General features: G+C 42.2%; 2 protein-coding genes across 6 annotated transcripts in view; one reads left to right on the top strand and one right to left on the bottom strand.

The window, feature by feature from the left end:
• Positions 1-23494, top strand: part of LOC132868380 (putative methyltransferase NSUN7) — an 87944-nt gene extending 64450 nt beyond the window's left edge. For all 3 annotated transcript variants that reach the window (XM_060901218.1, XM_060901220.1, XM_060901219.1), the window contains 6 exons: positions 153-296; positions 5627-5728; positions 8197-8317; positions 10461-10587; positions 20645-20909; positions 22498-23494. In XM_060901218.1, coding sequence (XP_060757201.1) covers positions 153-296; positions 5627-5728; positions 8197-8317; positions 10461-10587; positions 20645-20909; positions 22498-23051 — 1313 coding nt within the window. In that variant the 3' untranslated portion in view covers positions 23052-23494. The remainder of the gene's footprint in view (positions 1-152; positions 297-5626; positions 5729-8196; positions 8318-10460; positions 10588-20644; positions 20910-22497) is intronic.
• Positions 23292-27275, bottom strand: part of LOC132868377 (amyloid beta precursor protein binding family B member 2) — an 89219-nt gene continuing 85235 nt past the window's right edge. The window contains exons 11-14 of one of the 3 annotated variants that reach the window (XM_060901216.1): positions 26025-26105; positions 25822-25937; positions 25424-25606; positions 23292-25026 (exon numbers count right to left, since the gene is read on the bottom strand). In XM_060901216.1, the coding sequence (XP_060757199.1) occupies positions 24850-25026; positions 25424-25606; positions 25822-25937; positions 26025-26105 (557 nt within the window). In that variant the 3' untranslated portion in view covers positions 23292-24849. Of the gene's footprint in view, positions 25027-25423; positions 25607-25821; positions 25938-26024; positions 26109-27275 lie in introns of all 3 variants that reach the window. The other 2 variants (XM_060901215.1, XM_060901217.1) reach the window with 2 other exon arrangements.

The following is a 27275-nucleotide window of genomic DNA, read 5'->3' on the forward strand; positions in this document are numbered from 1 at the left end:
GTGTGTGTGTGTGTGTGTGTGTGTGTGTGTGTGTGTGTGAGTGTGTGTGTGTGTGTGTGTGTGTATTTGTGTGTGCTTCGGATATGAATCCATATTGACTTGGAGATATTGAAATGATGCATACTATATATAGATATATGTGTGTGTTGAAGACGTAAAACTGCTACCCGAGGCTCTCCACACTCTGGATGTGTGTGACGCACGTCTGCAGAAGGTTCAGCTCATCCTGCTGACTCCGCAGTGTTCTCTCTCTGCAGTCTCAAACCCTGTAGACTACCTGCTACAAGAGAACGGAGGTACACACACGTGCACGTACACACACACGGTGCACATGTACAGATAGGTCCTCAAGTGTGCAAACAAAAAATATAATTTTTTTTCAAATTTCATCGCCTCCCAAACACTGATGCAGTGTCACTAAAGCAACGACACTAACTCCTGTGGATGTCCTCACACTCCCTGGTCACTGCCACAGCCACAGCACAAGGCATTGTGGGTATCGAAAGTGCAAGGTTCCGTCGTTTGAACAACCCGCCAACGTTTTTTTATCCATCAAAGAAGGACTGATGAAGTAATTTTTATCCATTTATACAGAAGGTACAAGATGTTGTGGAATGTCCATGAAACAAATTTGCTCTAAAGGGTTGCCGGTTCAATTCCCAGGACCAGCAGGAACAATGTGAGGGGAGCTGAATGAATGAGCAGCACTTTCCCTTCCCTCTATATCAAGGCTGACATGCCTTTGAGCAAGGCACCGAACCCCCAACTGCTCCCTGGGCGCGAGAGCATAGCCGCCCACTGCTCTGGGTATGTGTGTGTGCTCATTGCTCATGTGTGTGTTCACTGCTTCAGACGGGTTACATGCCGAGGAGGAATTTCACTGTGCTTGGGTGTACCGTACATGCGACAAATAAAGCCTCCTTCTTCTTCTTCTTCTTCTTCACTTATGGCAGCACTTATAAATAGTCATTCCCTCACAAGCCTCTCTTTTACTTTCCCTTGAAGTGAACAAGACAAAAAACCTGCAATTTATCATCTTCCTGAAAAACCACAAAACATTCCGACTTTCCCAGATCAGAAAACGTAAAGTTATAAAGAGATGGCATTACGTTACAGGGATTTAGCACATGCTCTGATCCAGAGCGATGTACAACATACCCAGAGCAGCCTGGGGAGCAGTCGGGGGTTCGGTGCCTTGCTCAAGGGCCTTTCAGCCATTCCTGCTGGTTCAGAGAATCGAACTTGTGACCTTTTGGTCCCAAAGCTGCTTCTCGAACCATTGGGCCATGGCTTCCCCGATGGCACTGGAAAGTTCTTCCAAAAATGTTGAATAAACATCACAAGTTCCGGAAAACTTCACTTTGTCAATGATTCCATCCATCCACTATCTGTAGCCTCTTATCCTGTTCTACAGGGTCGCAGGCAAGCTGGAGCCTATCCCAGCTGACTACGGGCGAGAGGCGGGGTACACCCTGGACAAGTCGCCAGGTCATCACAGGGCTGACACATAGACACAGACAACCATTCACACTCACATTCACACCTACGGTCAATTTAGAGTCACCAGTTAACCTAACCTGCATGTCTTTGGACTGTGGGGGAAACCGGAGCACCTGGAGGAAACCCACGCGGACACGGGGAGAACATGCAAACTCCGCACAGAAAGGCCCTCGCCGGCCACGGGGCTCGAACCCGGACCTTCTTGCTGTGAGGCGACAGCGCTAACCACTACACCACCGTGCCGCCCGCTGTCAATGATTCCAGACATTTTAACTTTGTCTTTTTAAATGAACATTGCATGTTTACTTGTAACTTCTGTTGAGCTCCACATGAGCTGGAAGTCTGTCCTCCATTTTGGTTCATCTTACTGAACGAGACACATGGAGTGCTCCTTTGGAAGTCCATTCCATTCCATTATCTGTAACTGCTTATCCTGTGCAGGGTCATGAGCAAGCTGGAGCCTGTCCCAGCTGACTATGGGCGAGAGGCAGGGTACACCCACCCTGGACAAGCCACCAGATCATCGCAGGTCTGACACATAGAGGGGTCCGTCTCAGAAACTGGTCTCTCATTTGGGACATTCTGGTCAAAAAATCTCATCTCATCTCATTATCTCTAGCCGCTTTATCCTTCTACAGGGCCGCAGGCAAGCTGGAGCCTATCCCAGCTGACTACGGGCGAAAGGCGGGGTACACCCTGGACAAGTCGCCAGGTCATCACAGGGCTGACACATAGACACAGACAACCATTCACACTCACATTCACACCTACGGTCAATTTAGAGTCGCCAGTTAACCTAACCTGCATGTCTTTGGACTGTGGGGGAAACCGGAGCACCCGGAGGAAACCCACGCGGACACGGGGAGAACATGCAAACTCCACACAGAAAGGCCCTCGCCGGCCCCGGGGCTCGAACCCGGACCTTCTTGCTGTGAGGCGACAGCGCTAACCACTACACCACCGTGCCGCCTGGTCAAAAAATAAATTTTCTAATTTTAATATTTTTTTTTGCATTTACTTAACACTGAACGTTTCTTTTGTCATGTTTAATAAGAATAAAGATAGCATCTTGCTTTATCTGGCCTCCACTGTGGAAAATTTTAACGATGTTCTGAAGTTCACTCGCATAACATGGAAACATGTATGCATTTAAAAACCCTCTTTAATAACCAAGGAATATCTTTTTTCTGTACATATATTTGTTTCTTTAAATGCAATTATTGGACAGAAAAACAAAAACATATTTGTTATCATTATTTTTAAATTTTACTCCTTAGTTTCGAATGTTCATCAGTTATCATACATTTTATTCAACTTTACTTTGTTGTGCCTGCAGGATGTCATGTAGATACACCCCTTATTTTGTACTAAATTATCAATTAGCATCATAGTAATACACAGACAAAAGTTTGAAACTGTCACACAATATCCCATTGATTTATTAAATTATTTGTTTTTTCATCACTAACATAACATGGAAACACGTGTTTTTTTTCTTTACTAGTTTCTTTTTACAGTGAAGATATCATTACTTGTATCACATCTGAACAAGTTGCAGATTTACACACGGCATTAAAATGTAATCAATCATTCTCACAACTTAAAGTTAAATTATATTTTGATTACAATTCAAATGTTTTTGTAAAATTGATTTACATATGCACTACATCATGAAGAATTAAAGCCCCTCCTTCACAGATGAGTGAAAATATTGAATAAATTTCCTCTTTTTGATTGCTTGGGTTAAACATGCCAAGTTATGATGACTGAATTGATTATTCACTTAAATATGAATAATATGATACATTTTGGGTATTTGATATGGCGAAATAGGACTGTTTGCAAAATGACAATGAAATATGAGCAGTATCAGTGATACTGTTAAAAATGACCCTTTCAATAATGCATACCGTCAAAACGATCCATTTTCTCATCCTGATCAATTACATACAGTACAAAGAACTACTGAGATATAGAATAAATATATGTGATTTTTCCTTGATATGAAATTTCAATTTCGCCTATAATCTGTGAAAGAGGGGCTTTAAATACAAGGAGGCGCAGACAGCCGACCACTTCCGTGTTATGAACATAAGATAAAATCGTTAATTCCACAGTTGCTCACAATATCAATTCTTCTCATCTAACTGTGTGATTATCATTTCTGTGAGGAACTGAAACAGCGACATATTTCAAAAAAATTATTCTCATTCACTCTTTATGGTTATAAGTTCACTCTCGTAATAAGGAAGCACGATCTGACAGCTGACCACTTCGTTACGAACGTGAGATAAAATCATTAATTCCGTTATTTCTCACAAATCACATCAACTTTTCTCAGCTCTGTCCGTTCTTATTATTGCTTCTGAAAGGAAATGAAACGGTCTGCCACCTTATTGTAATAAAATAATTCTTGTTCCCATTTTATGGTTTAAAAGCTCACTATCATAATAAACGATTATACGTGGCCGTTTCCGTATTACGAAAGTGTGAAAAATTTTAAATTCTCTAATTCCTCATAAATAATATCAATTCTTCACAGCTAGGCCTGATGGTCATCAAATATTTATGTCAAATAAAGTTATTCAATATGAAATGCCTAGAACTAAGCTGATAATGTGGCCCATTATGACCAGATGTTCAAATCCATCATCGTGGCAAAATGACTGGCCGTAGATTCTATCAAAAGTTCGATCTAAATTGACTACGGTTGCAAAATATTGGCCCAAAATACGCAAACACGACAAAATATGAAAGTAAGATTAAAAAGAAACATTCTATTGCCTTATACTGCAAGACTAAAACAAAATAAAACTGTCAAAACTCACCTTTTCAGCGATAACGTCCAAACAGATCACCCGCGTAACAGAAAGACCGCAAATGGAAGCGCGATCAACTTCTAACTGTTGGAGTGGAAAATTCCATTCTACACATGCAAATTGTTAATGTGTGTCCTTCCCCGCACACAAATAACACGCTACGGTAAAAAATAGACCACAACTCATTTTATAGCTCAGAAATTCATACAAGACCAGCTACCATCGTAACATATTCTGTAAGAAACATATTCTAGACCTAACTTTCAGCTTTCATTTTAAAAAACAAAATCGCAGATTTATAACTAAATTTTTATACAGCGTAGTGATTTTAAGTTACTACTTTTGGTGAGGTAGTGACCTTGACCCTGAGGCTTTCCATTTAGATCAAAACACACGATCGTATTGGTTTTGGGTTTGCGGAAAACGGAGTTACGACGGTGATCAAATATTTTGCATGATGTTTTATTATGGTTATGATTATTCTGTGAACGCACCAATCCTTAGGTGTATAAAGTTACAACTTAAAATACAATTAGTGATAACTGTAGACTTTTCAGTGGACTACAACCTTTTTAAGGGAACGCGATGTAGTCAACTGTTTATCATGTCCCAGATCATTTTCCCACAAATTTGCAGAATTTTTGCCAAATTCTGAATAGAGTATTCACGTCAAAGATTTAGTTTTATCTGTATTATTTCTTTCATGATTTTATTTTAAATTAAAACCATCACCATTCAAAACCGTATAGTTTATTGACTGTGAGTATAATTAGTTGGGTACCCCCACGGTACCCAGTTTCTGAGACAGACCCAGAGACAAACAACCATTCACACTCACATTCACACCTCCAGTCAATTTAGAGCCACCAATTAGCCTAGCCTGCATGTCTTTGGGGGAAACCAGAGCACCCGGAGGAAACCCACGCAGACACAGGGAGAACATGCAAACTCCATACAGAAAGGCCCCATTGGCCACTGGGCTCGAACCCTGAACCTTCTTGATGTGAGGTGACAGTGCTAGCCACTACACCATTGTACCGCCCCACTTTGGAAGTCATTTCTCCAAAATATAGAAGTTTCGAATACAGTTGTCCTTCTGCTGTGTTATTAATGGGCCCGCTCATAAAATTCTGCCTACTTCGGCAGCCTCCTCCCAAGTGGAACACGAAGCGGGTGTGTGTTCATGATAAGAGCGTTATGCATTGATTGCGTCTGTAATATTGTGTAATCAGCACATGCCTAATTTCACAGATGTTTATTGACACTGAAGGGGTGTGTGTGTGTGTGTGTGTGGGTGGGTGGTTCAGACAAAGAGCTGCTGCAGGATCTGTCCCAGGGCTCTGTCTCGCAGTCCAGACTGCACACACTCATCTCCGAACAGAAGCGAGACCTCCACCATGCCCTCTGCTGTAAGTGTGTGTGTGTGTACATTATATTTAATTAATTAGAGAAGGAAAGTTTAATTGGAAGTTTCCATTGACTGAAAATTGATTTGAACCTCAATCTGTAATGAAGCTTTATTGCTTCTCTCTCTCTCTCTCTCAGGATAATCCTGAGTGTGCATGTGTGTTGTTATCCAATGTCCAGGTCTCTCTGTTCTTCCATGCAGCTCGTTAAAGTGCTGTTAATTAACAAGCAGGTGCTGATCAATTTCAGCCAATCAGTAAAATCAGACTCGTTCATATGTTGCTGTGTGTGTGTGTAGACACCGAGGAAGACGCAGCATCAGCAGAATTTTTCTTGCAGTTATGCAGAACATCCTCACACACACACACTGGCTGGCTTGCATCCTGCTTATCTTCTGTAACTGCTATGTTCACATACCTTCTGTGTCATACACTTTTCCATCATTTTATATTCTTCCCTGAGATGCCTTTGGAAAGTTTGCGAGGTCTTGGTTCTTTTTTTCCTCATCCCGCTTTAGCATGGGATAAAAACTCTCCCAGATGAGACAGGCCGATTTTGCGGCTGTGCTTTTAAACATTAGCTTTGCTCTGATTGGCTCACATCCTGAACCAAGAACTCTGTCATCTACAACCTTGACACCAACACGGCAATTTTCTTGATACTTTTCCAAAACAACAGCGGACAAATTGTGATGTAGACGGCTCCACCTTCTTGATTCGGATTGCTCTGGGCGGTCATATGTTAATGAGGGGTGGAACCATTACAAAATGAGAGGAGGGTCTTGGTAAGACTTGGGAATTCTCTGGACATCACAGACTGAGAAGGGAACAAGAGTCTAGTTTGAAAGGCTCAGTATGTCCGAGTCACCTTGATATTTCAAGAACAAGAAAAAAACAAAAACAGTCATCCATGGCAAGTGCTCTTAAAGATGGACATTATGGAAGGAATAAGACATAATTGCCCCTTTTCCACCAAAGCAGTTCCAGGGCTGGTTCGGGGCCAGTGCTTAGTTTGGAACCGGGTTTTCTGTTTCCACTCACAAAGAACTGGCTCTGGGGCCAGAAAAGTCGGTTCCAGGCTAGCACCAACTCTCTGCTGGGCCAAAGGAAAGAACCGCTTACGTCAGCGGGGGGGGCGGGGGAGTTGTTAAGACCAACAACAATAACAAGACCGCGAAAGATTGCCATTTTTAAGCGGCGAGAAGCAGCAGCTGTACAAACACGAAGTCATCCATTATTATTATTGTTGTTGTTGCTGCTGCTTCTTCCGTGTTGTTTTTGCTTTGATATTCGCGCCAAGGTTTATGTAAACGTAGTGCCGTAACTGACGTATACAGCGACGTAATGACGTATACAGCGACGTAATGACGTATACAGCGACGTAACTGACGTATACAGCGACGTAATGACGTGGCTCCGCTTAGCACCGCGAGCTATGGAAAAGCAAACTGGTTCTCAGCTGGCTCGCAAGTTGAACGAGTTGTGAACCAGCACCAGCACTGGCCCCGAACCAGCCCTGGAACTGATTTGGTGGAAAAGGGGTATCTGTCACAAAGCGCTTTATACGAGGCGTATCAGATGCTCGCTGGCCGTGCTGTGAAAATTGTCCATGCAGACGCTCATCTAAGTTTCCAAATCTGTCATTGCTTAACTCTGGAATATTTTCTATCATGAATACAATCATTCAAAAGCTTCTAATCTCTGCTTTCCAAAGAGATTCATCTGGTTAAGATCTGTTCAGTATTTTGGGAGTAACGGCAGGTTGAAGTCGGTACAACAGAGTTCACTCTCTGCTCGCGGGACGTCGGGAAACTGCCGGCGCTTTTCTTTTTGAGTAACGGGAAAGCGCTCGGGCTCTCTCTCTCTCTCTCTCTTCTGATGGGTTTCCGACTGGATTACTCGTCAATATCAGTCAGATAACTTTTATCAGGATGTTCTCTCGCTCTCACTGTTTCTGATGAAGGATTCAGCAAAATTTTCCATCTGCTTGTTTTGATGTTATGATTCACGGGAGACTTTGAAGTGAGTTTTCATAGCTTTACCTACTTATTTTTTTCAAATCAAACCGATTCATGTAAATAAATAACTATTTTAGAATATAACTGGAGTTGTTTTGATGAAAAATATCGAGATCTTAGTGCTCAGAATCATATTTTTAAAAAACCTGAAGTCAGAAACGCAAGTGTCAATTTCAGTTCAGTTAATGTGAATTGTTTATCGGATGTGGATCAGACAGTTTTTTCAAGGTTCGCCTTGAAAGCTGTGAATATTATCATTTATATTGTTTCATATAAACACTAGTAGGCCCCACTTTTGAGAAATACAAAGGCCTACAGGGCACAAAGACGGGATTAGAAATAATCTTTTCTTCCTTTTTTTTATTTCATGTCCCAATTTAACGTTTTACACAGGGATGATTTTTTTTTTTGTGCCACGCAAATGCCTTCTGTTTTTCCAATATCGTTTCCCAGTCCCAAAAGTGCGAGTCGTGGTGTACTCGACCTGCTCCTCACTTCCAGAGGAGAACGAGGAAGTGGTGAAAAGCGCTCTCACACTCGCCGAGCAGGACAACTCCAAACTACAGACTTTCACGTATGTGTTTGTTTCTCAGTGTGTGTTTCCTGTTTGCTCTCACCTTCTCCAGTCCAATCCGAGCCTTCTGTGCTCTCTCTCTCTAGAAATATAAAAATATACACTACCGTTCAAAAGTTTGGGGTCACTCTGAAATGTCCTTATTTTTGAAAGAAAAGCACTGTTCTTTTCAACGAAGATCACTTTAAACTAATCAGAAATCCACTCTATACATTGCTAATGTAGTAAATGACTATTCTAGCTGCAAATGTCTGGTTTTTGGTGCAATATCTCCATAGGTGTATAGAGATCTTGCAGTCACGTGACCGGAAAGTACACAACCGCCATCTTGTCGGTCAAAAACACAGCTGAATACTGCTGCAGTCGTGTACAGAATGGATCAATTTCAACCGACAGACTACACGGCTCATTTTTCTAATGAACAGATAACTAGATATATGTCTAAAATAAACGACCTACAGATTAGTGATCCTTATGGCTTACCGGACGGAGTTTTCATGACCGGATTTTGAACTGCCAGCGGAATACCCGGACGTGTATAATTACCTCATTAACTTTCCCTTGCTGTTCAGTGGTGAAGCACTGCGTGCTTATAAATCTCTGGACAGTTTTCTTTACAGAAATTCAGGATTTGTCAGCGACTCAGATGTGGCATCTTGTAAACAAGAATCCTTATTGGATGGGTAAGTCACTTAAGTATTGAGTATAGCACTGACCAGCCGATTATAGAATAGAATAAGGTAATTCCAGCTGTAATTCCAAATCGTCCGTCTTGTTTACATGGATCTGGCATTGGAGAGGTAGAGGCTTAGCAGTGGAGGTTTGAGTGGCTGTTTTCTGAGCTTAGTCAACAGGCCGGCTCTGCCTGTAGCCTCGCTTTTGCTTCCGCTCCCGACACCGCCTCCTTCGCTTTGCTTCCGATAACAATCCACGGAGACCCCGCTGGTCTCGCTATCTCGTCCGGAATGTTGTGCATGCGATGGAAATCGCTACAAACCGTCATTTTCTGCTGGAAACCAATGTCCAGTAAGTCCATATGGTTGTAGTGGATATTGAAGTCTGGTACAGACGAACAACACGCAAAAATACACACAAAAAACATAAAAACCGTGCACAGGTAGGGAGAGCTTGTAGCTGCAGCCGTTGTAGTAGAATTGTATATAGTAGGGTTTTCCAGAAGAAAAGGTAGAAGTAAAAGCAGAAGTAGAACCAGAAGTAGAAGTAGAAGGCGGAAATATGGCGTTTGACCGACAAGATGGCGTCTGTCACAATCTGGATCGGCTGTGACGTCACATGCAAGTGCTCCATAGAGGCCCATTTCCAGCAACTATCATTCCAGTGTTCTAATGGTACAATGTGTTTGCTCATTGCCTCAGAAGGCTAATGGATGATTAGAAAACCCTTGTACAATCATGTTAGCACAGCTGAAAACAGTTGAGCTCTTTAGAGAAGCTATAAAACTGGCCTTCCTTTGAGCAGATTGAGTTTCTGGAGCATCACATTTGTGGGGTCGATTAAATGCTCAAAATGGCCAGAAAAATGTCTTGACTATATTTTCTATTCATTTTACAACTTATGGTGGTAAATAAAAGTGTGACTTTTCATGGAAAACACAAAATTGTCTGGGTGACCCCAAACTTTTGAACGGTAGTGTATATTCTCTATCCACATTCACTGGAGATGAGCAATTGTGCGCTCTGATTGGCTACTCTCCGACTAGGATATCAGCTCATATACCGTGAGGAGAGAAAAACAAAATGGCGGCGCGTGTAGCTGAACCAACCCAACCGAGGACAAAATAAAAACTCTACTCGAAAACAAAACCCCAAATCATACAAAAAAAGTGACAAAATATGGAATAAAAGTATTTGATGGTAAGAACGTATCTTTTTTTTTCAGGAATTATTATAATTATTATCGCATTTTTCACAAATGGATACGGTTATTTCACCGGTTTGGCTACATTCTAAGCGAAAATTATTTTGTCGGACGTTTTGTATCAAGTTTTTATTTATCGAATTTGCAATAAATAAAAATGCTCTGTTTCTCAAAAGCCAGTGAATGTGGACAGTTATTCCACTCAATCATCATACGTGTGTAGATGTCTGTTTTGTGACTTTTCTAATACTTGTGTGTGTGTCAGGCCCAGCCACCCAGCTCTCCTGCAGTGTGATAAAGAGGACAGCGTTGGAGAAAAGAAGGCTGACTTTTTCAGGCTTGAAGCTTCTGATCAGAATAACGGCTGCTTCTTGGCCGTACTCACACGCCAGGTTTGTGACAAACACCATGTGTGCACACACACACACACACACACACACACACACACACACACACACACACACACTACATTGTGTTGAATCCTGCTCTTACATACCTGAAAGTCTTGATCACGGGGGAGATGGAAGCTGAGTAGCAAAGTTCCCAGTCATATATTCCAGGCCATTAACATAATTTACATTCACATAAATTAACTCTTAGCGATTAACTTCACGTTTTTTGAGAAGTCATTTGTGTTTAAAGTCATGCACAAGGGGTTTGCGGTAATAAACAAGAACAAAAAATCAGGTCATTTAAATTAAAATTCATGGCTCTAATTGAGAAATAACGCCTTTGAGGTCTGGTTCTTTTGGTTATTTGCTCAGGAGGTGTTGATTAATTTTCTGCAGCAGCTTTGACAGTAATGTCAGCTGTAATTTAAATCACCAGGTCGTATTAATGCACTTAAAGCACTTCTCTTTGAGGTTTGAAAAAAAGGGATATTTCCCAGATTTTTAACTCAAAATAAGGGAAAATTTCGGAAAGTCATACCCTTCACCAAAAGTGGGTGTGTAGTTGAATGGGGGGCAATTTTCTATCTAGTATTTGTGATTTCCTGTACTCTGGTGCATGTTGGTGATAGCCAAGACCCAAACTCAATATGCTTATGGTTTAGAGTGCATTTGTGAATAAACTATACATTTATTTTTATTTGCTTTCAGTGGTACCAGTTATTTCCCAAATTAAGGGCTAAAATACGTATCTTATGTTAAAATAAGAAAGGTCATTATATAACCAGTCAATAAATTCAATTCCATTGCAATTTATTATGGTTTTACCATAGTCATGGCCTCGGAACACTAGATAGATAGATAGATAGATAGATAGATAGATAGATAGATAGATAGATAGATAGATAGATAGATATTAAACCAAGAGTGATTTAAAATGGGTAAGTTTCAGATAGAAAATAAAATAGACAGTGAGTGGATAAAACAGTTAATACACCAATTAGTTTACACTAGGCTATTTATGAGGTCTTAGCCAGGACATACTTAATGTAAACATGTGTAGCTTACCTTTGATTATTTGGGAGGCTTTCGTTTTCCCCATGGAAAATTTCTTTGCGACGGAAGAGTCTGGGAACATTCCAGCCACGCACTTGTTGAAATCATCAAAGAAAGAGAGGCTAATGTTTTTCTTATCTATTAGCATCGCCATCTTCACCTCAGACCTAATCAGTGTTGCCAGATACTGCTGACGTTTTCCAGCCCAAAATATGTTCAAAACCCGCCAAAATGCACTTGAAACCGCCCAATCTGGCAACACTGGACCTAATCACTTGTTCAGCCTCGCCTCCGGACGTAGTTCTGTAATTACTGATGCCTGAGAGGGCGGGGACGTGAATTCATGGCCCGACTTCCTGCTGTAAACTCCTGTCAGAGGCGCGTCATGAATTCTGGACCTACCAACTTTTTTATATTGTGAAAATACGGGACTTTTATATAATGTGAAAATACGGGATATTTTCGGGAAAATAAAAAAACGGGAAGACAGCGGGAAATAAGTCAAAATAAGGGATTTCCTGGGAAAAACGGGAGGGTTGACAGGTATGGTACTGCAGTGACACTCAAGATAAAGGTCATCACTTGAAAACGTGATCTTTACTGTGAGGAGGCATTTATTTCACATAAAGAGTGTCAGGCAGGGCTTAATTTGAGCCGGAACATGACGGAACAAGATCCGTAACCTCCGTCGTCGGATCCGGCAGCTATTTTCATTTCATTCGGTGTTCGGCAGCTATTTAAATGGATCAGATCACCTCCGTGACCACCACAAAGGGAAAAAAAATCAAACAATAAATTAAATAAATAAGTAAATAAAAATGTGTTTAGTGTTCGGTTTTGATATCTGTTGTTGATTTCTCTCCTATGACATCCACAAAATCTATGTGAAAGAGGGAGGGAGGGGGACATGGGGTGTATACTTCCGCTCAATAGAACACCGGGTTTTTTGTAGCCGTTAGCTTGCGCTGTGGAAAAAATGGCAAAAAAAACCCAAGAAAGCTTACTAAAATTTTTCAAAGTCCCAGGACAGCCGGATCCTAAACGACCTAAAATGGACGACGTTGGACACAGTGACACCGCACCAGCACCTGCTGCAAGTGTACCAGATCGCGGGAACTGCAAGCTACGTTTGCGTCAAAATATTCAGCGGGGGACAGGAGGAAGACGGCATGTCAAGAGCCTCTTCATTATGAAAAAGAATAATATAAACACTCAAATTTTGGTCATACGTAAAAATGCATTTTAGTTGTATTCAGCGTCACTTTTTATATATGGCTCTCACGAAAATGTCTTTGAAAATACATGGCTCTCTCAGCCAAAAAGGTTCCCGACCCCTGCCTTAACGTATGTGTGGAGAGCGAGAGTGAACTTGAGTGCCTGTTTGGAGAACATTCTGAGTGTTGTCCATTGTTGTCCAGGATTTGATAACTAGTGCTGTTGCAATACATGTCATGCAATAGGCGTGTGTGCGTAAAGTTATAGTAAACCGCCCCCCGCCTTTTTTTTTTTTTTTTTGAGTCGCCGGACCCACCCACCTCCTGCGTTCCGGGACCTCCCACTTCACAAATTAAGCACTGGTGTCAGGGCTTTGTAACAGTCAGAGCTACAGCTGTCGGTTAGTTTGTCAACACAGGGACGGAGTTGTCGAATTCGTTTGCCTGATTTACTTGAAGAGGGAAAACTGTTCATAGCTGCTAAACTGGATCATGGGAATGATGTCTAAAGCTGGGCATACACTGTGCGATTTTTTTCAATCGCGGTATTCAGCTGCTGCTCACACTGTACGAGTGAATCGCAGGGGTAAACAGCACGCAGCTTACGATTCCTGTTCTCACACTATACGATCCAATGCTCGGATGCGATCTGACTGCTCACACTGTACTTCCATACACGACTCGTCGGATTCTTGTATCCGGAACTGCAACGTGAAAAAGAAGAAGAAGAGGAGACCGGAAGTGCTGCTCAGTGTTTGTTTTCTCTTCCGTATCTGTGTTCGCGCATGTGTAATGTGACAGGTTGAGGTAAATCGGCTCGTGACACTGCTTCAACAGTGCGATAGCCTCACGATGGGCGACCAGGATTTCAAACATGTTTCAACAAACAAATTTTTTTTTTCCAAGTTGAAGCTCACGTTTCGTAAGGTACAACTGCTGGGTTGCATCCGACGTCACATCCACCTCATTAGATATGCAAGATATGAAGTGGTGGTCAACTGAGCTCACTGTTCACACAGCGGTACGATCGCTGGGGCGCCTTGCTGGTCGTTAAAACGCCCTACGCTTGCATTGTTTTGGCCCGCTCGAATCAAACAAACCATGAAACTGATAAAAGTTTCTTTCGGGCTCTCAGTGAAGGGATAAAGGGTGAAAGAGCAAAGGATTTTACCAAAAGATGATGAGAAAGGTGGCTCTTGAACCTTTCACTGCAATGGAAAGGAGCCGACTCGAAGAACGCTCGAGTTTGCAGTGATCATGTCGTGAACGTTTTGTGAATTCCTTTGATTAGTTTCATTTGGATTTGCAAATGGCGGCACGGTGGTGTAGTGGTTAGCGCTGTCGCCTCACAGCAAGAAGGTCCGGGTTAGAGCCCAGCGACCGACGAGGGCCTTTCTGTGTGGAGTTTGCATGTTCTCCCCGTGTCCGCGTGGGTTTCCTCCGGGTGCTCCGGTTTCCCCCACAGTCCAAAGACATGCAGGTTAGGTTAACTGGTGACTCTAAATTGACAGTAGGTGTGAATGTGAGTGTGAATGGTTGTCTGTGTCTATGTGTCAGCCCTGTGATGACCTGGCAACTTGTCCAGGGTGTACCCCGCCTTTCGCCCGTAGTCAGCTGGGATAGGCTCCAGCTTGCCTGCGACCCTGTAGGACAAGATAAAGCAGCTGCAGATAATGGATGGCTTTGCAAATCACTTTTCTCATCATTTTCCATTAATTCATGATGTTTTGAAGCTCAGGAATCGCTTCAGTCCTCAGATGTGTCTTTGTTTACTGTTTGATTGTGGTCGCCATATTGTAAACCAATGAGTATATAATACATGTAATACCCAGGTCTTTAAAGGTGTTTCTGTGGATCTTTGTGAATGATTTACCTGGAAGAAAAGAGCAGGGAGGACTGGGAATCAAGCGGCTGTGGTTTGTTGACACCCGATACTAAAACTTGTAGCGTCCTAGAAACCATCTCAAAGACGCGGACAAAAAGCCCCAAAATTCCTCCCTACCCGGGCATAAACAATACAGGATTTATCTTGTAGTGTCCTGATCCCCAGATCTTTCACCAGCCACGTATAAAAACTTGTACACCTCCATGCTCTTCCAGGTTTTCATCTGTGTGTCCGTATAGAACGATGTCTGCAGCACCAGGTAGTTTGGAACTCAACGGATGGATCATTTTCCAATTCATAGGAAAAATCCTTCTTTGTTCGCGTGTAAGGATCTCATCCCATTGAGTGGTTTCGATATCCACTTCTTTTGAGTGTCCTTCTTGGTTTTAATCACTTGCTTGTTTGCTGTACACAATCATGGCAATAAGTTCTTGTGTTAATGGACCAGACTCCACTTTTGGATCATTAATCCCTTTTGACTGAGAATGTCCCACGTGCATGGTTTTATGTTGGCTTCTGGTACATCCATACAGTTTTAAAACACAATAACTACAATTAAAAAACAGTTTGTTTTTATTGCATGAATTTCATTCCTGGGTTCCCATCTGTCACAGGGAGTGATGTTGCATCCCATTAATACACTTTACAACAGATTATCAGATTCTAATGCTGTGTTCACACTTATACCGGAACGAAAGTGGTATAACTGTATTGATACAAAGTATACCGGTACAGTTTAGTACATCTGTCCACACTAGCGAGAAATGTTTGCGGTTTTCTTTCACGGTAGTTGAAATGCGCGTGCTCGAAATGTTTCCGTGGTTACCGAGTAACTTCCTTCCGAGAATATGGCGGATGAAACAACGTGTGTGTGCTTTTTGTTGTCAGTGTACAGTCTGTATTTCTGGTGGTCATTTATTCAGTCGAATCGTATAAAACGTGCGAGGCAGTTGAGAAAGAAACAAAGAAAACGAATCTCCCTTTCTCCCCCCTCCCTTTCTCCCTCTTCCTCCTTTCTTCCTCCCTCTTTCCCCCTCCCTCCCCCTCTCCCTTTCTCCCCCCTTTCTTTGCTCTATGTAGCTCCATGGTCGTTTTGAGCCATTTTGATGTTTTATTTACAGCTGGAAAGCACGGGCGTATTGTATTGTATGAATAACCCGGAAGACGTAGGAATGGTTCATTGCGCTTGCGCATGATATTTGTATCGATAAAGAGCCGCTTCATCTGTCCACACTACAGCGAAGCGCTACAGTACCGATACTGTACCGGTACGAAACCCATACATTTGTGGGTTTCGTACCGATACAGTTATACCGCTACAGTACCGGTATAGTTGCTAGTGTGGACAGGTGTTGCGGTACGAAAGTAGTTTCGTATCGGTACAAAATCCCGAGTGTGGACAGGGTATGCTAGAATAGATGAGCCAAAATAAATCGGGGATCTGTTTTTAATGGGCCTCAACTCGTGACAAGTATGAATAGGTGGGCCTTAAAGCAGAAAAGTTTGAGAACCCCTGATCTAACGGACACAAACGTGATGTATATTATTAAGACTGTTACTTCCCTTCAATGTGAATTGTTGAACGGTAGTGATTACATGTTGCATATGATGCTCAATTAACTTTCCTTGTGTTTGAAGAGTGGTATAAATGTGCACAGCTGCCTCAGAGAAAAACCACACACACACACTATTTGAAGTTTCCACAGACAAGTTACGCAGGTTGAAATACAGTCCTCTTCGAAAGTAAGGGTTTCTGAAGAGATATGAACACTTTTTTTTTTAATCCAAAACAACCTCGAACTGAGGCAGAGTGCAGTCCATCCACAGAGATTGAGAGTGTTGAGTGGGTTCAGGCTTGTACGGATTCAAGTGTGAATTCGCTCGCATGGAACAATGTTCACCGAGTTCCCGTTCACCAAAATTCAGTCTTCAGATTGTCGCAGTTGGGAAATTGAACGGATCAACATGACACTATGGGGAAGTTTTTTAGACTAGCAGTAAGATAAAAATGGATGAATTTGATGGAGTAGCATGGAAAAAATGAAACTGAGACATTATTATGGCAGTGTAGCATTAGTATGCCAATTGAGACATTAGTATGCCAATATTGGAAAATTTGATGGCGTCGCCTGAGAAAATACAAACCTCAATTCCGGAAAAGTGGGGATATTTTCCACATCACACATCACATTATCTCTAGCCGCTTTATCCTTCTACAGGGTCGCAGGCAAGCTGGCGCCTATCCCAGCTGACTACGGGCGAAAGGCGGGGTACACCCTGGACAAGTCGCCAGGTCATCACAGGGCTGACACATAGACACAGACAACCATTCACACTCACATTCACACCTACGGTCAATTTAGAGTCACCAGTTAACCTAACCTGCATGTCTTTGGACTGTGGGGGAAACCGGAGCACCCGGAGGAAACCCACGCGGACACGGGGAGAACATGCAAACTCCGCACAGAAAGGCCCTCGCCGGCCCCGGGGCTCGAACCCAGGACCTTCTTGCTGTGAGGCGACAGCGCTAACCACTACACCACTGTGCCGCCCGGATGTTTTCCAAAATGCAATAAAAACAAAAATCTGTGATTTGTTGATTTCACGTGAATCTTTATTTAACTGACAAAAGGACAAAGAGAAGGTTTTCAGTCGTTTTCCAGACCAGCTTAATGGTGTTTTGTCAACATCAACGAAGTTAAAATTTGATGCATGCAACACACTCAAAAAAAAAAAAGTTGGGACAGAGGCAAAATAAAATGTAAAAGTTTATAGGATATTCAAGTCACACCATTTTGGAAAACTCCACAATAAGCAGGTTAATTGGGAACAGGTGATAGGGTCATGATTGGGTATAAAAGGAGCACGCACCAAAGACTCAGCTTTTGCAAGCAAGGTTGGGTCGTGACTCACTCCTTTGTGCCAAAATTCATGAGTTTTGGTTTTTGGGAAAAAAAAAACAACAACAACTGGCTGTTTGTATTTTCCAAAATGCAATAAAAACAATGTCCCAACTTTTCTGAAAATTGGGCTTGTAAGATTTATGAGCTTCCCCTGGCAAATTGGAAAATCTAATGGATTCAATTGGCAGCATGGAGAAAACTGTCATGGGTGAACAATGCAAAATGAGAACTTTGTCTGGATGAATGTGACCATTTTGGCGTAAGTCATGAATTAGCAATGCAAAATGGGGAAAATGTGTTGGTTTAACATGGCCAAATAGAGATAATTCATAGACTAGCATGGCAAAATGGGAAAATGTTCTGGATTACATCACAAAAAAAAGGACAAACTAGTTCATTATCATGGCAAAATGAGAATTTCATATATTCGCAGAGTGAAATTGCAGAATTTGTTGGATTATTATTGTTATTATGGGAACACTTGACGCATTAGCATGGATAAAGGGGGAAATTTTGCAGCATTAGCAAAGCAAACTGGGAAGATTTGTTGAACTAGCATGGCAAAATGGAGAAATCCGATGCGTTAGCATGGCAGGATGGGAACTATTTAATCGAGTGTTGCAGAATGAATTTTTCTCTGGATCAGCATTGGAGAATCGCAAAATGTAAAGATTGAGCACGATCCAATGGGGCAGATGTCTCAAAGACATGTTTTCAAGAATCACTGAAAGGCAGCAATCACACGCCACATTAAATGGTAAAACCTTTCAAATACTAAAGCCATCATTCAAACTCCGTGCTTCTGCATTTCACGTTTTTTTTCCCACGTGTATAATGCGAGCGCCACAATCATATTGTGCACATCAATCACATTCATTTCCTCACTGATGCACCTGAAAATGTAATCAAAGTAATTTAATGGGTGCTTTATCTCACATTCTCAAACACGCGATGCTATAAAGCACCGGAATAAAGATTATTGTGGGCCACTTAAAAATGCCTCATAAAATTGCAATTAGATTCAAGTTGGAAATTTTACCGGCTGCTGTTTCGCTCTCCAGAGCCTGTTCCCGTTTAACCGTAGCATACAGTAGAGGGCTTTCGAGTGCATCTCTCGCTCTGCACCAGAGGCCCATAAAACTGACTGAACAACACAAATGGAGAGGAGGATGGGTCTAATTCGCGAAAGTAAAGTGAGAATCAGGCAGCTTCTTGAATTTTCCATGGCACAGCATTTCCATTCCATGCAAATTCTATTGATGCCAAGCTCACATTGTATGACTCTGGCATAATTTGGAGATTTTTTATTTTTTTTAAATTAGCTCCTATTTTGTTCCAGGGAAGTAACTCCAACAAGCATCAGTGAAACCTTGCGCTAGTAAATGTTTCCATTGATAGCATTTTTTTGTCGCGAGTGATGTTTGGTTCGTGATTGACGCTGTCTTTTTTTTTTTTCACGATTTACCAACACGTCTGAGTGAAATGTGTATATTTCTGATGTTTTTGTCTTGTTTCCACTGACCCTCCACCTTTACTTTGTCTTCAATCCAGGACTTGATGGGTACATGCTAGCTAGCTAGCCAAATCACAGCAGTGTCATGAACTAGCTTCCACATTCTCAATACTGCATTTGTTGCCAAGCAACTGAGTTTTCATGACTTTAACCACTTGAAAAGTGAGCGTTTGGTGTTTTCTGAAAGTCGGGATTCACTGGTTTCATTTTTTGGCAGTTAGATTTGCATATGTTGGTGATCGTGGCTGTTTGTGACCTTGTGTTTGGGCCACGTTTGACAAATATAAATAACTGACTGGTTTTCCGATTTTATGGAGAGAGAGAGAGAGAAGGAAGGCAAAAAAACAAAAAGGAAATAACAGAGAGCAAGAGGATATTAAATATTTCATTGCAACCTTGTCTTTCTGTATTAGCATCAGGCTGGCAAGACATCATGACCCCAACACACGTCTAAGAAAGATTGAATTATTCACCCCGAGTAAGTAGATTCCTGCTGAGACAGCAAGCGATCCAGCAGGGTCCACAGACACACATTCACACGCAGCAGGATTCATGCAGAGATTAGACTGTTCTAATTAGCATCGAAAATGATGTACTTCGTGTACTATCAGCGTGAGCAGTGTGTTCATGCAGGGAGAGTATAAAATACCTGATGTGATCAGGCCACCAAGAAATGAAGTGTGGAACTCTGGAGGTGTTTGCACTTGATGGTCTACAACATTGCATCAGGGATGTAAATCATCCTAAAGCCTACCATAGGTCACAACCGGTCGTACGTGCTCCTACGGCCGGTCTACGTGCAAAAAACGCAAGAAACGCATGGAGGGCACGCGTGAAACGCACGGAGGGTGCGCGTGACGTGCTGATTTTCGAGCCATAGACTGGCCGCAGAGGTTCTTTGTAATGTCAAACAAACTCTACGGGCGCTTACATTTTTTTCAGGTTGCAAGACAAACTTACGGCCAACGTGCGTCTGTGCGTCTTTCTCCACGAACAAAAAAAAAAAAACGCAGCGATTTGGGAAATGCCAAAAATTGCACGGCCAAAAAATTGTACGTCCGGTTGTGACCTAGGCTTTAGTCACGACGGTTAGCGTTTTTGCAAAACGATCAATCAGATTCCTGCTACGCGAGCAGGAGACAAATTAGAAGAAACTTGAATGTGATTGGTCAAAATTTTCTACGACAGCTGCTGTGACTCTAGTTCTGGCTTTAATTCAGATCATAGGAGTCTTTACTGTCAGCGTTTTGTAAGGGAAAGTTTTCCGCGACAGGAAGGTCTCGAGTTTCTTGGAAATATGACATAATTGTCTTATTAACTTCGAAATGCTGTCACATCAGAGGAACGAAACACTTCCGAATGTGCTGTGCGGGAAAAATAATCAACTTTGTTGTTGATTTAAGATGTGTGAATTGGCCTCAAGGAAGTTTTATATAACGTGCAATTTTCTCCACGGAGAAAATAGTTTACCTCTTCATCTCCTCTACAGCTGGAGCCAGAAATAACTGAGACGCCACAAGAAGTTATCGCTCGGGCCACCGCTAGCGGATTGCTGGACGGGATTCAGCCGATGAAGAAAGAAGGACGTGGCCGACAGACACGCAAAGGACCTGCTCATCAATCTCGCCGCCGACCCCACGTCTCCGTTAGCAGCCAGTCGCAGGTGGCAGAGTTTCTAAACCGTGAGGCGAAAGCGAAGAGCTCGGCTCCAACAGCGGCACAGGAGAGAACAAACAGCACACACTCGCCTCAGGGTAACACACTCAAACACACACTTGATAGCAGGCACCCTCAGGCTAAGCTTTGTGATGGAGCAAGATTTGTTTTTCCTTCTCTGCATCATCACAGTTTGCTGTTTCGCTGCGTCTCATTTGCACAAAGTTGTGTGTGTTGCTCCGCCCATTTTGTGTCTCTCGTTGTTTGTGTCACCAGCGCCAACTGAATACAAATGGCTTCTGCATTACACCGTATGCCATAGTCTGAAAATCTTGCGACCTCTAATGATACATGTTGACGCATGTGGACAAATCGTAGCATCTACACTGTATGGCCAAAGGTTTGTAGAAACCCATGTGGTATCCGTTCAAGATCCCATTCCACGTTTAGTCCCGTCTTTGCTCTTGTAAAAACCTCCACTCTTCTAGGAAGACTTTCCTCTGGATTTTGGAGCGTGGCTGTGGGGATTTGTGATCATTCAGCCAGAAAAGTATGAATGAGATGATGTGTGAGGAGGCCTGGGGTGCAGTCTGTGTTTCGTTTCGTTCCAAATGTGTTCACTGGGGTTGATGTCAGGGCTTTGTGCAGGATACTCGGGTCTTTCCCAAGCCAAACTTGGTAAACCATGTCTTCTCAGAGCTTGCCTTGTGCACAGGTGCTTTGTCATGCTGGAACAAATTTGAGCTTCTTGGTTCCAGTGAATGGAAATTGTAATGCGCCAGCATACAAAGACATTCGATCCAATTGGGTGCCTCCAACTTTGTGGCAACAGTTTGGGGAAGAATCACATGTGGGTGTGATCATAAGGGGTCCTTAAAGTGCCATTCCACCATTGGATGTATTCTTTGGCATAAAATACAATATATTTTATGACAACATGACTAGACAGAGAAATCTTTTAGCTTCAAAATGATATATCAAACATAATTTTTTGACAACGACAAGTATATTAATTTTGTGACCAAAGTCACCTACCCTTTTAATTTCCGCGCGGTAGTGAAACGTGATGTCATCGGCGGGTTCCCCTTCTTGTGTACCACGTGTCGGTCTATTTTTAGACCAGGAAACCCCCAAAGTGAGAGAGTCATTTCTCCTCGTATATGGGGGCCAAAAAAATTGCGAAAATTTTTGAGTTAATCTTTCAGTTAGCTAGATTTATTGGTATTAGCTAGATTTATTGGTATTATTTTTATCGCGTTCTATCCGCCATTGCTGATAATATGTGCCACGTCACACGTCACGTGGTACACAAGAAGGAGAACCTGCCGATGACATCATGTGCGGAAATGAAAAGGGTAGGTGACTTTGGTCGCAAAATTAATATACTTGTCGTTGTCAAAAAATTATGTTTGATATATCATTTTGAAGCTAAAAGATTTCTCTATCTAGTGATACCGTTTATATATGTTGTCAAAATATATTGTATTTTATGCCAAAGAATACATCCAATGGTGGAATGGCACTTTAAAATTTTGGTCCTATTGTGTGTTTTGTGAAGAAAAAAAAAAGTGTTGGCTTTTGAATTTGGTTTAATGTAATTATGAAACCTAGTTTGATAGAATTTTTCTCCATCTCTCTTGCATCCTGATCTGTCCTTTTTTTTGTCCATCTCTTTCTCTTTCTCAGTCTCGGGAAAATCCAAACCAACCTATCAGCACTCATACAAGCCTGCCTCTTCCTACGCAACCTCCACCTTCTCCAATCCAAGCCATGCCTCCTTCATCGCAGGACCCTCCTCCTCCTCCTCCTCCTCAAGCATCACCTTGTCTTATACAAGCCCAGCCTTCTTTGGCCAAGCTTCCTCTACTCCTTCCAACACCGTCCTTGGCTTCACCACGGACCCCATCTTATTCAACACAAGCTCTGCCTCGGCCATCAACGGACTCTCCGTCACCTCCCTTACCAAGGGCCCTGCACCATCCTATAGGACCCTGAATATCCCCAGCGGCCGCCGAGCTGCTGGTCCTGTAGCTCCGCCTCCTGCCCCACCCAGAGGCAGACAGGAAGTCCTGCGTCCTGGGTTGATTTCATTTCCTCCTCCTCAGTTCCCATCTCTTTGTCCAGCATCCGTTCCAGTCAAGGTCAAAACCCCTCTGTTGGACCAGAAGTGGAGGAACTGGTCACGCTCAGCCGCGCCAACGCACACACGATTCTGGAGCAGCACACGCCCGTGGCTCTAACACACATACATGCAGTGTGTATATATATACACACAGACACACACGAAGCCATGTAATAGTGCCAAAAGTATGATCTTTGTTTCTTCTTGTGTTTCCATTCAATGACCAAATGACATTCTGTTTTTGTCGAATAATTTATATCCGTTTTATTCTCGAGGCTAAAATCTAAAAACAGAATTAACCCTAAACACACCTGCATGTTTTTGAAATGCCTTTATTAGCACAGGGACATTTTGGACATTTAATATGGTGAGTGAGGGACCCAGGTGAGTTACACTTTGCTTACTGTATTTTCCAGACTCTAAGACGCTCCTCCCCCCCCAATTCATGTTGACAAAGTGAGAGTCAAGCGTTCATTGTCTGGGTTTGCTTGTTGCATTGAGTTTTGATTCGACAACTTTTCCACCTTATGCAAATAATTAAAATCTTCGAACCAATCCGAACTTCAGTTCCTTCCCTGCTTCTCGTTCTCGCTCGACATTGGCGCTAAAATGGAGAAAAGGTAACTGCAGTTTCATCTTGTCTTGGGTTTTATTGTCATATTAAAACATCCTTCAAACAAAAATAACAGTGAATGAATTATGCAGTAGGCTTGAAATAGACTTTGACATTTCTTGACATCGTAATTTTAAAAACAGCTGGATATGCCACACCCACAAGTCGCTACACGCCCATACGAAACAAGCCTTAACCAAAAGGTTGCACAGGAATCATTTTTACATTAGCTTAGTTGCCCATTCTTGCTTAGCTTAATTGTTAGGTGTACAGTCGCAGTTACACACAAGTTTATCGAAAGGTATGTTACTTTTACAAGAATGCCACGTTAAAAATCCCATCAAGATGCGACGTCAGGACGTACTGGAAAGGATGTTCTTGCAGAAGAATCAATGTCGGAATTTTGGAAATTCCGAGTTTCTGATGGACTGAAATCATCTCGGTGTTGGTCAAAGGACTGAACTCAACACCTCGTTCTCAAGTATTCTCAACTTATCAACCACATCACCAAGAGTCTCGTCAACAAATCAGATCAGGAACGCATGAAAACCTTAAGCTCAAAAAACAATCAATCATGAATATCAGCAACACCAATGGGACAAACACGACATGAGACTTTACCAGTAGGGGGCGCTGAAAGGAGCGCAATTTATGAGACAGATATCATTTTTTAAAAAATTAACATGCTACTGTATATTAATGCAACATATTGTTTTACTTAAAGGAGAATTTTAGACGGTTGTTGCGGGAACAGTGGGTCTGACACCCCAGAGCCACTTCGAGCTCCATAAATCAGACTTGAATCACGTGCAAATGATTCTCGAAGCGAACCTGGCGGACTTGACATTTCACCCACGCAGTCATGTTTCTGTGTTTTCAACCTAACTGGCGGAAATGACCGCGTCGTTTTGTATCGCGGCTCATCCTGACACGCTGAGATGTTCAGAACAGCCGAAATTGTAAAGTTTAACGCAATTATGACGTCAGACACGAAAATGTTGATGTCTTCACTGATATCAACAACATGATGGGAACAAAGTAATAATCACCGCTTAAACACATCGTGGTTTGTGTGTCTGTCAGCTTAAAAGTGAGTGTAATTGTGTGTTTTTGTCCAAGGCATGCTTCAGGGAACGCCGAGAGACGGTCAGAGTTCAAAGAGCAACGGGTGAAGCTTCACCCATCAGGCCTTCCGTTCCGTTCCACTTCTTCCTGGGTTTGGATCATGTGTTTCCCCTTGGCCGTACAGAGTTTACTGTTTTTATTTACATGTCCTGCCGGTGATGGTCGCCGAGCTGCACTGTCATTGGTGGGGAAGCTCAGGGGCGGGCTTCTTTTTCAGAGTGTCTATGATGGACTGGACGCCGCGCTTCACGCTGGTCGTGACGCGGCGAGTCACAGAGTCCGAAGAAGACGGAGAGGAGCAGGTGGAGGACCTCTGAGAGGAAGAGTGAGAGACCAGGCATTTCTGATAGCGCAGCTGGAAAAGAGACCGAGACAGAGATTCAGAACAGTCCTGTAGCACCAGTATAAATTATCTGTGTGTGTGTCAAAAGTATTAGCACCCTCAGCACCTGATATATTGATTCAAACGTATTACACGGATTTCCAAAGAAGCTACAGCTATTTAAATGAACACATTGTTAGCCGGTTCGCTTACAAATCCTCGAATCATCAAATTCAGCTGAAATGAGAAGTTGCGGAGATAAAACGAGACAACCTTTATCTTGTGCACGCACAAATGAGTCCCAAACATGCTTGAGCCATCTTGTTTGCAAGTGACTGTGTGAGGGCCAGGACGATATATCGGAGTCACAATATAGCGCAATATAAAAGACCTGAAATGATTATGTCAGACAGAAGTGTGTGAGGCTTACCACGCAGGCAGACTGCACAGCTTCAGACACACTCCCTGCATTGGGCTCACACCAGAACACATGACACTGGAAGTGCTGGTTGCCCGTGTCCATGATGAAGGCGAATGTGTGCACGTCACGACCGACGCCCATAAACGACAGAAAACGCACGCGGCATTCCACCAGCACTTCCTCCTCCTCTTCCTGCACACACACACATACATGCACACACAGGAATGAGTTGCTGCGTTCATTTTGTCTTGACATCTTCCGTCCCTTTCTTGCCTTTTTTTTTATTTCTCTCTCATGGCCAAGGCCCGTAAACAACAAGAAATACAACGGACATTTTTTTTCCGCACTCCTACTTCCCTCTCCTAAACACACACACGCACATAATGTGTGTGGATGAAGAAATTGACCTTCTCTTTGATAACGCTGACTGTCGCATCTTCCACATTCAGCAACACTGCGGTCCAGTCATCCTTCCCCGTGGACGACAGCAGACTGTCAATTGCTCCGTTTATAATGTCCATCCCTGAGACACAGAGAGAAAGAGAGTGTCAGTCTGGAGACTGTAAACTATGTTTAGGCAAGGGAATTTGTGCGTGTGTGTGTGTGTTACCAATGGGACGAGACACAGACGTCATTCCCAGGTAGAGAACATGGAATCTCTGCTGTAATTCAGTCTTTGGTGTGGGAAAGTCTACTGAGAGAAAACATGAGGCTCAGAACATGACAGAGCTCCAGAAAGCACTGTTTACCAAAAGAAGAACATATTTAAAAAAAAAAAAAGATGACGGAATTAAAAAATGATGAAATAAGGAACAAAATTAAGAAAGAAAGAAAGACAAATGTATAAAAAAAATAATCAATTCAAAATTAAATACAGAAGGAATAATAAAATGAATAAGACATATATATCTGATGGAAAACAGCAAAAAATGACTCGTAGGGAATAAAGATTCAAAAAAAAAAAAAACAGAAAATGCAAGGATGAAAAAGTCAAGCTGATGGAAGGAACAAAGAAAGAAAAACAAAGTGGAAAAGGAACAATGAAATTAATAAGAGGAAAAATGTAGAAGAATAATTTTTGAAAAAACAAGACATGTCTGGGGAAAAAAATGAAGAAATAATGCAGGTAATAAAGATGAAATTTCAAGAACTTGCAAAGAAAATGCAAGGAAGAAAAAGTAAAGCTGACGGAAGGAGCAAAGAAAGAAAAAGTGGTTAAGAAAAAAACAAAAACAAAAAAGAAAATCTGCCTGATGAAAAAACATGAATAAATAAATGCAGGTAATAAAGATTATGATAAAGAAAGAAAGACCGAATGAAAAAGGAACGATGAAATTAGTAATGAACAGAAAGAAAGAAAAATGTAGAAAAGAATAATCAATGAAAAAATAAAATAAAGAAGGATCATAAAAAAATAGGACAAATATCTGATAAAAAAAAAACGCAAAAATATGAATAAATCATGAAGGTAATAAACATCAAAATTAAAGTGACACAGGTCGATGTGCTGGTTCAGGAATCATTTAATCCACTCCCCTTCCTGAATTTTTTGAGCTGATACCCATCCCCATAGCTAGTATGCGTCATCTTGTTTCAATACATTTTATTTCCGAATGCAGGGCGTCCTAACCACGTGTTAGTCTGTTTACAAACCGTGAGGGTCAGAGGTCACGACCGCGGAGCCACAACAAACATGGCGGATCGCCCAGATCGAACGAAGACTCAAAAATCGAGACAAAAAAAAAAAACACGACGATCTGACATTGTCGGAGGCAAAACATGCCAGAAAAGATGCAGCAGACAAGCCGAGTAAATGCTGGCCAGCTTTCCCAACGGAGGGCCGAAAAGGCAAAAACAAATG

Source organism: Neoarius graeffei, chromosome 20, assembly GCF_027579695.1.
Source record: "Neoarius graeffei isolate fNeoGra1 chromosome 20, fNeoGra1.pri, whole genome shotgun sequence".
In the NCBI taxonomy this organism is placed as follows: Eukaryota; Metazoa; Chordata; class Actinopteri; order Siluriformes; family Ariidae; genus Neoarius; species Neoarius graeffei.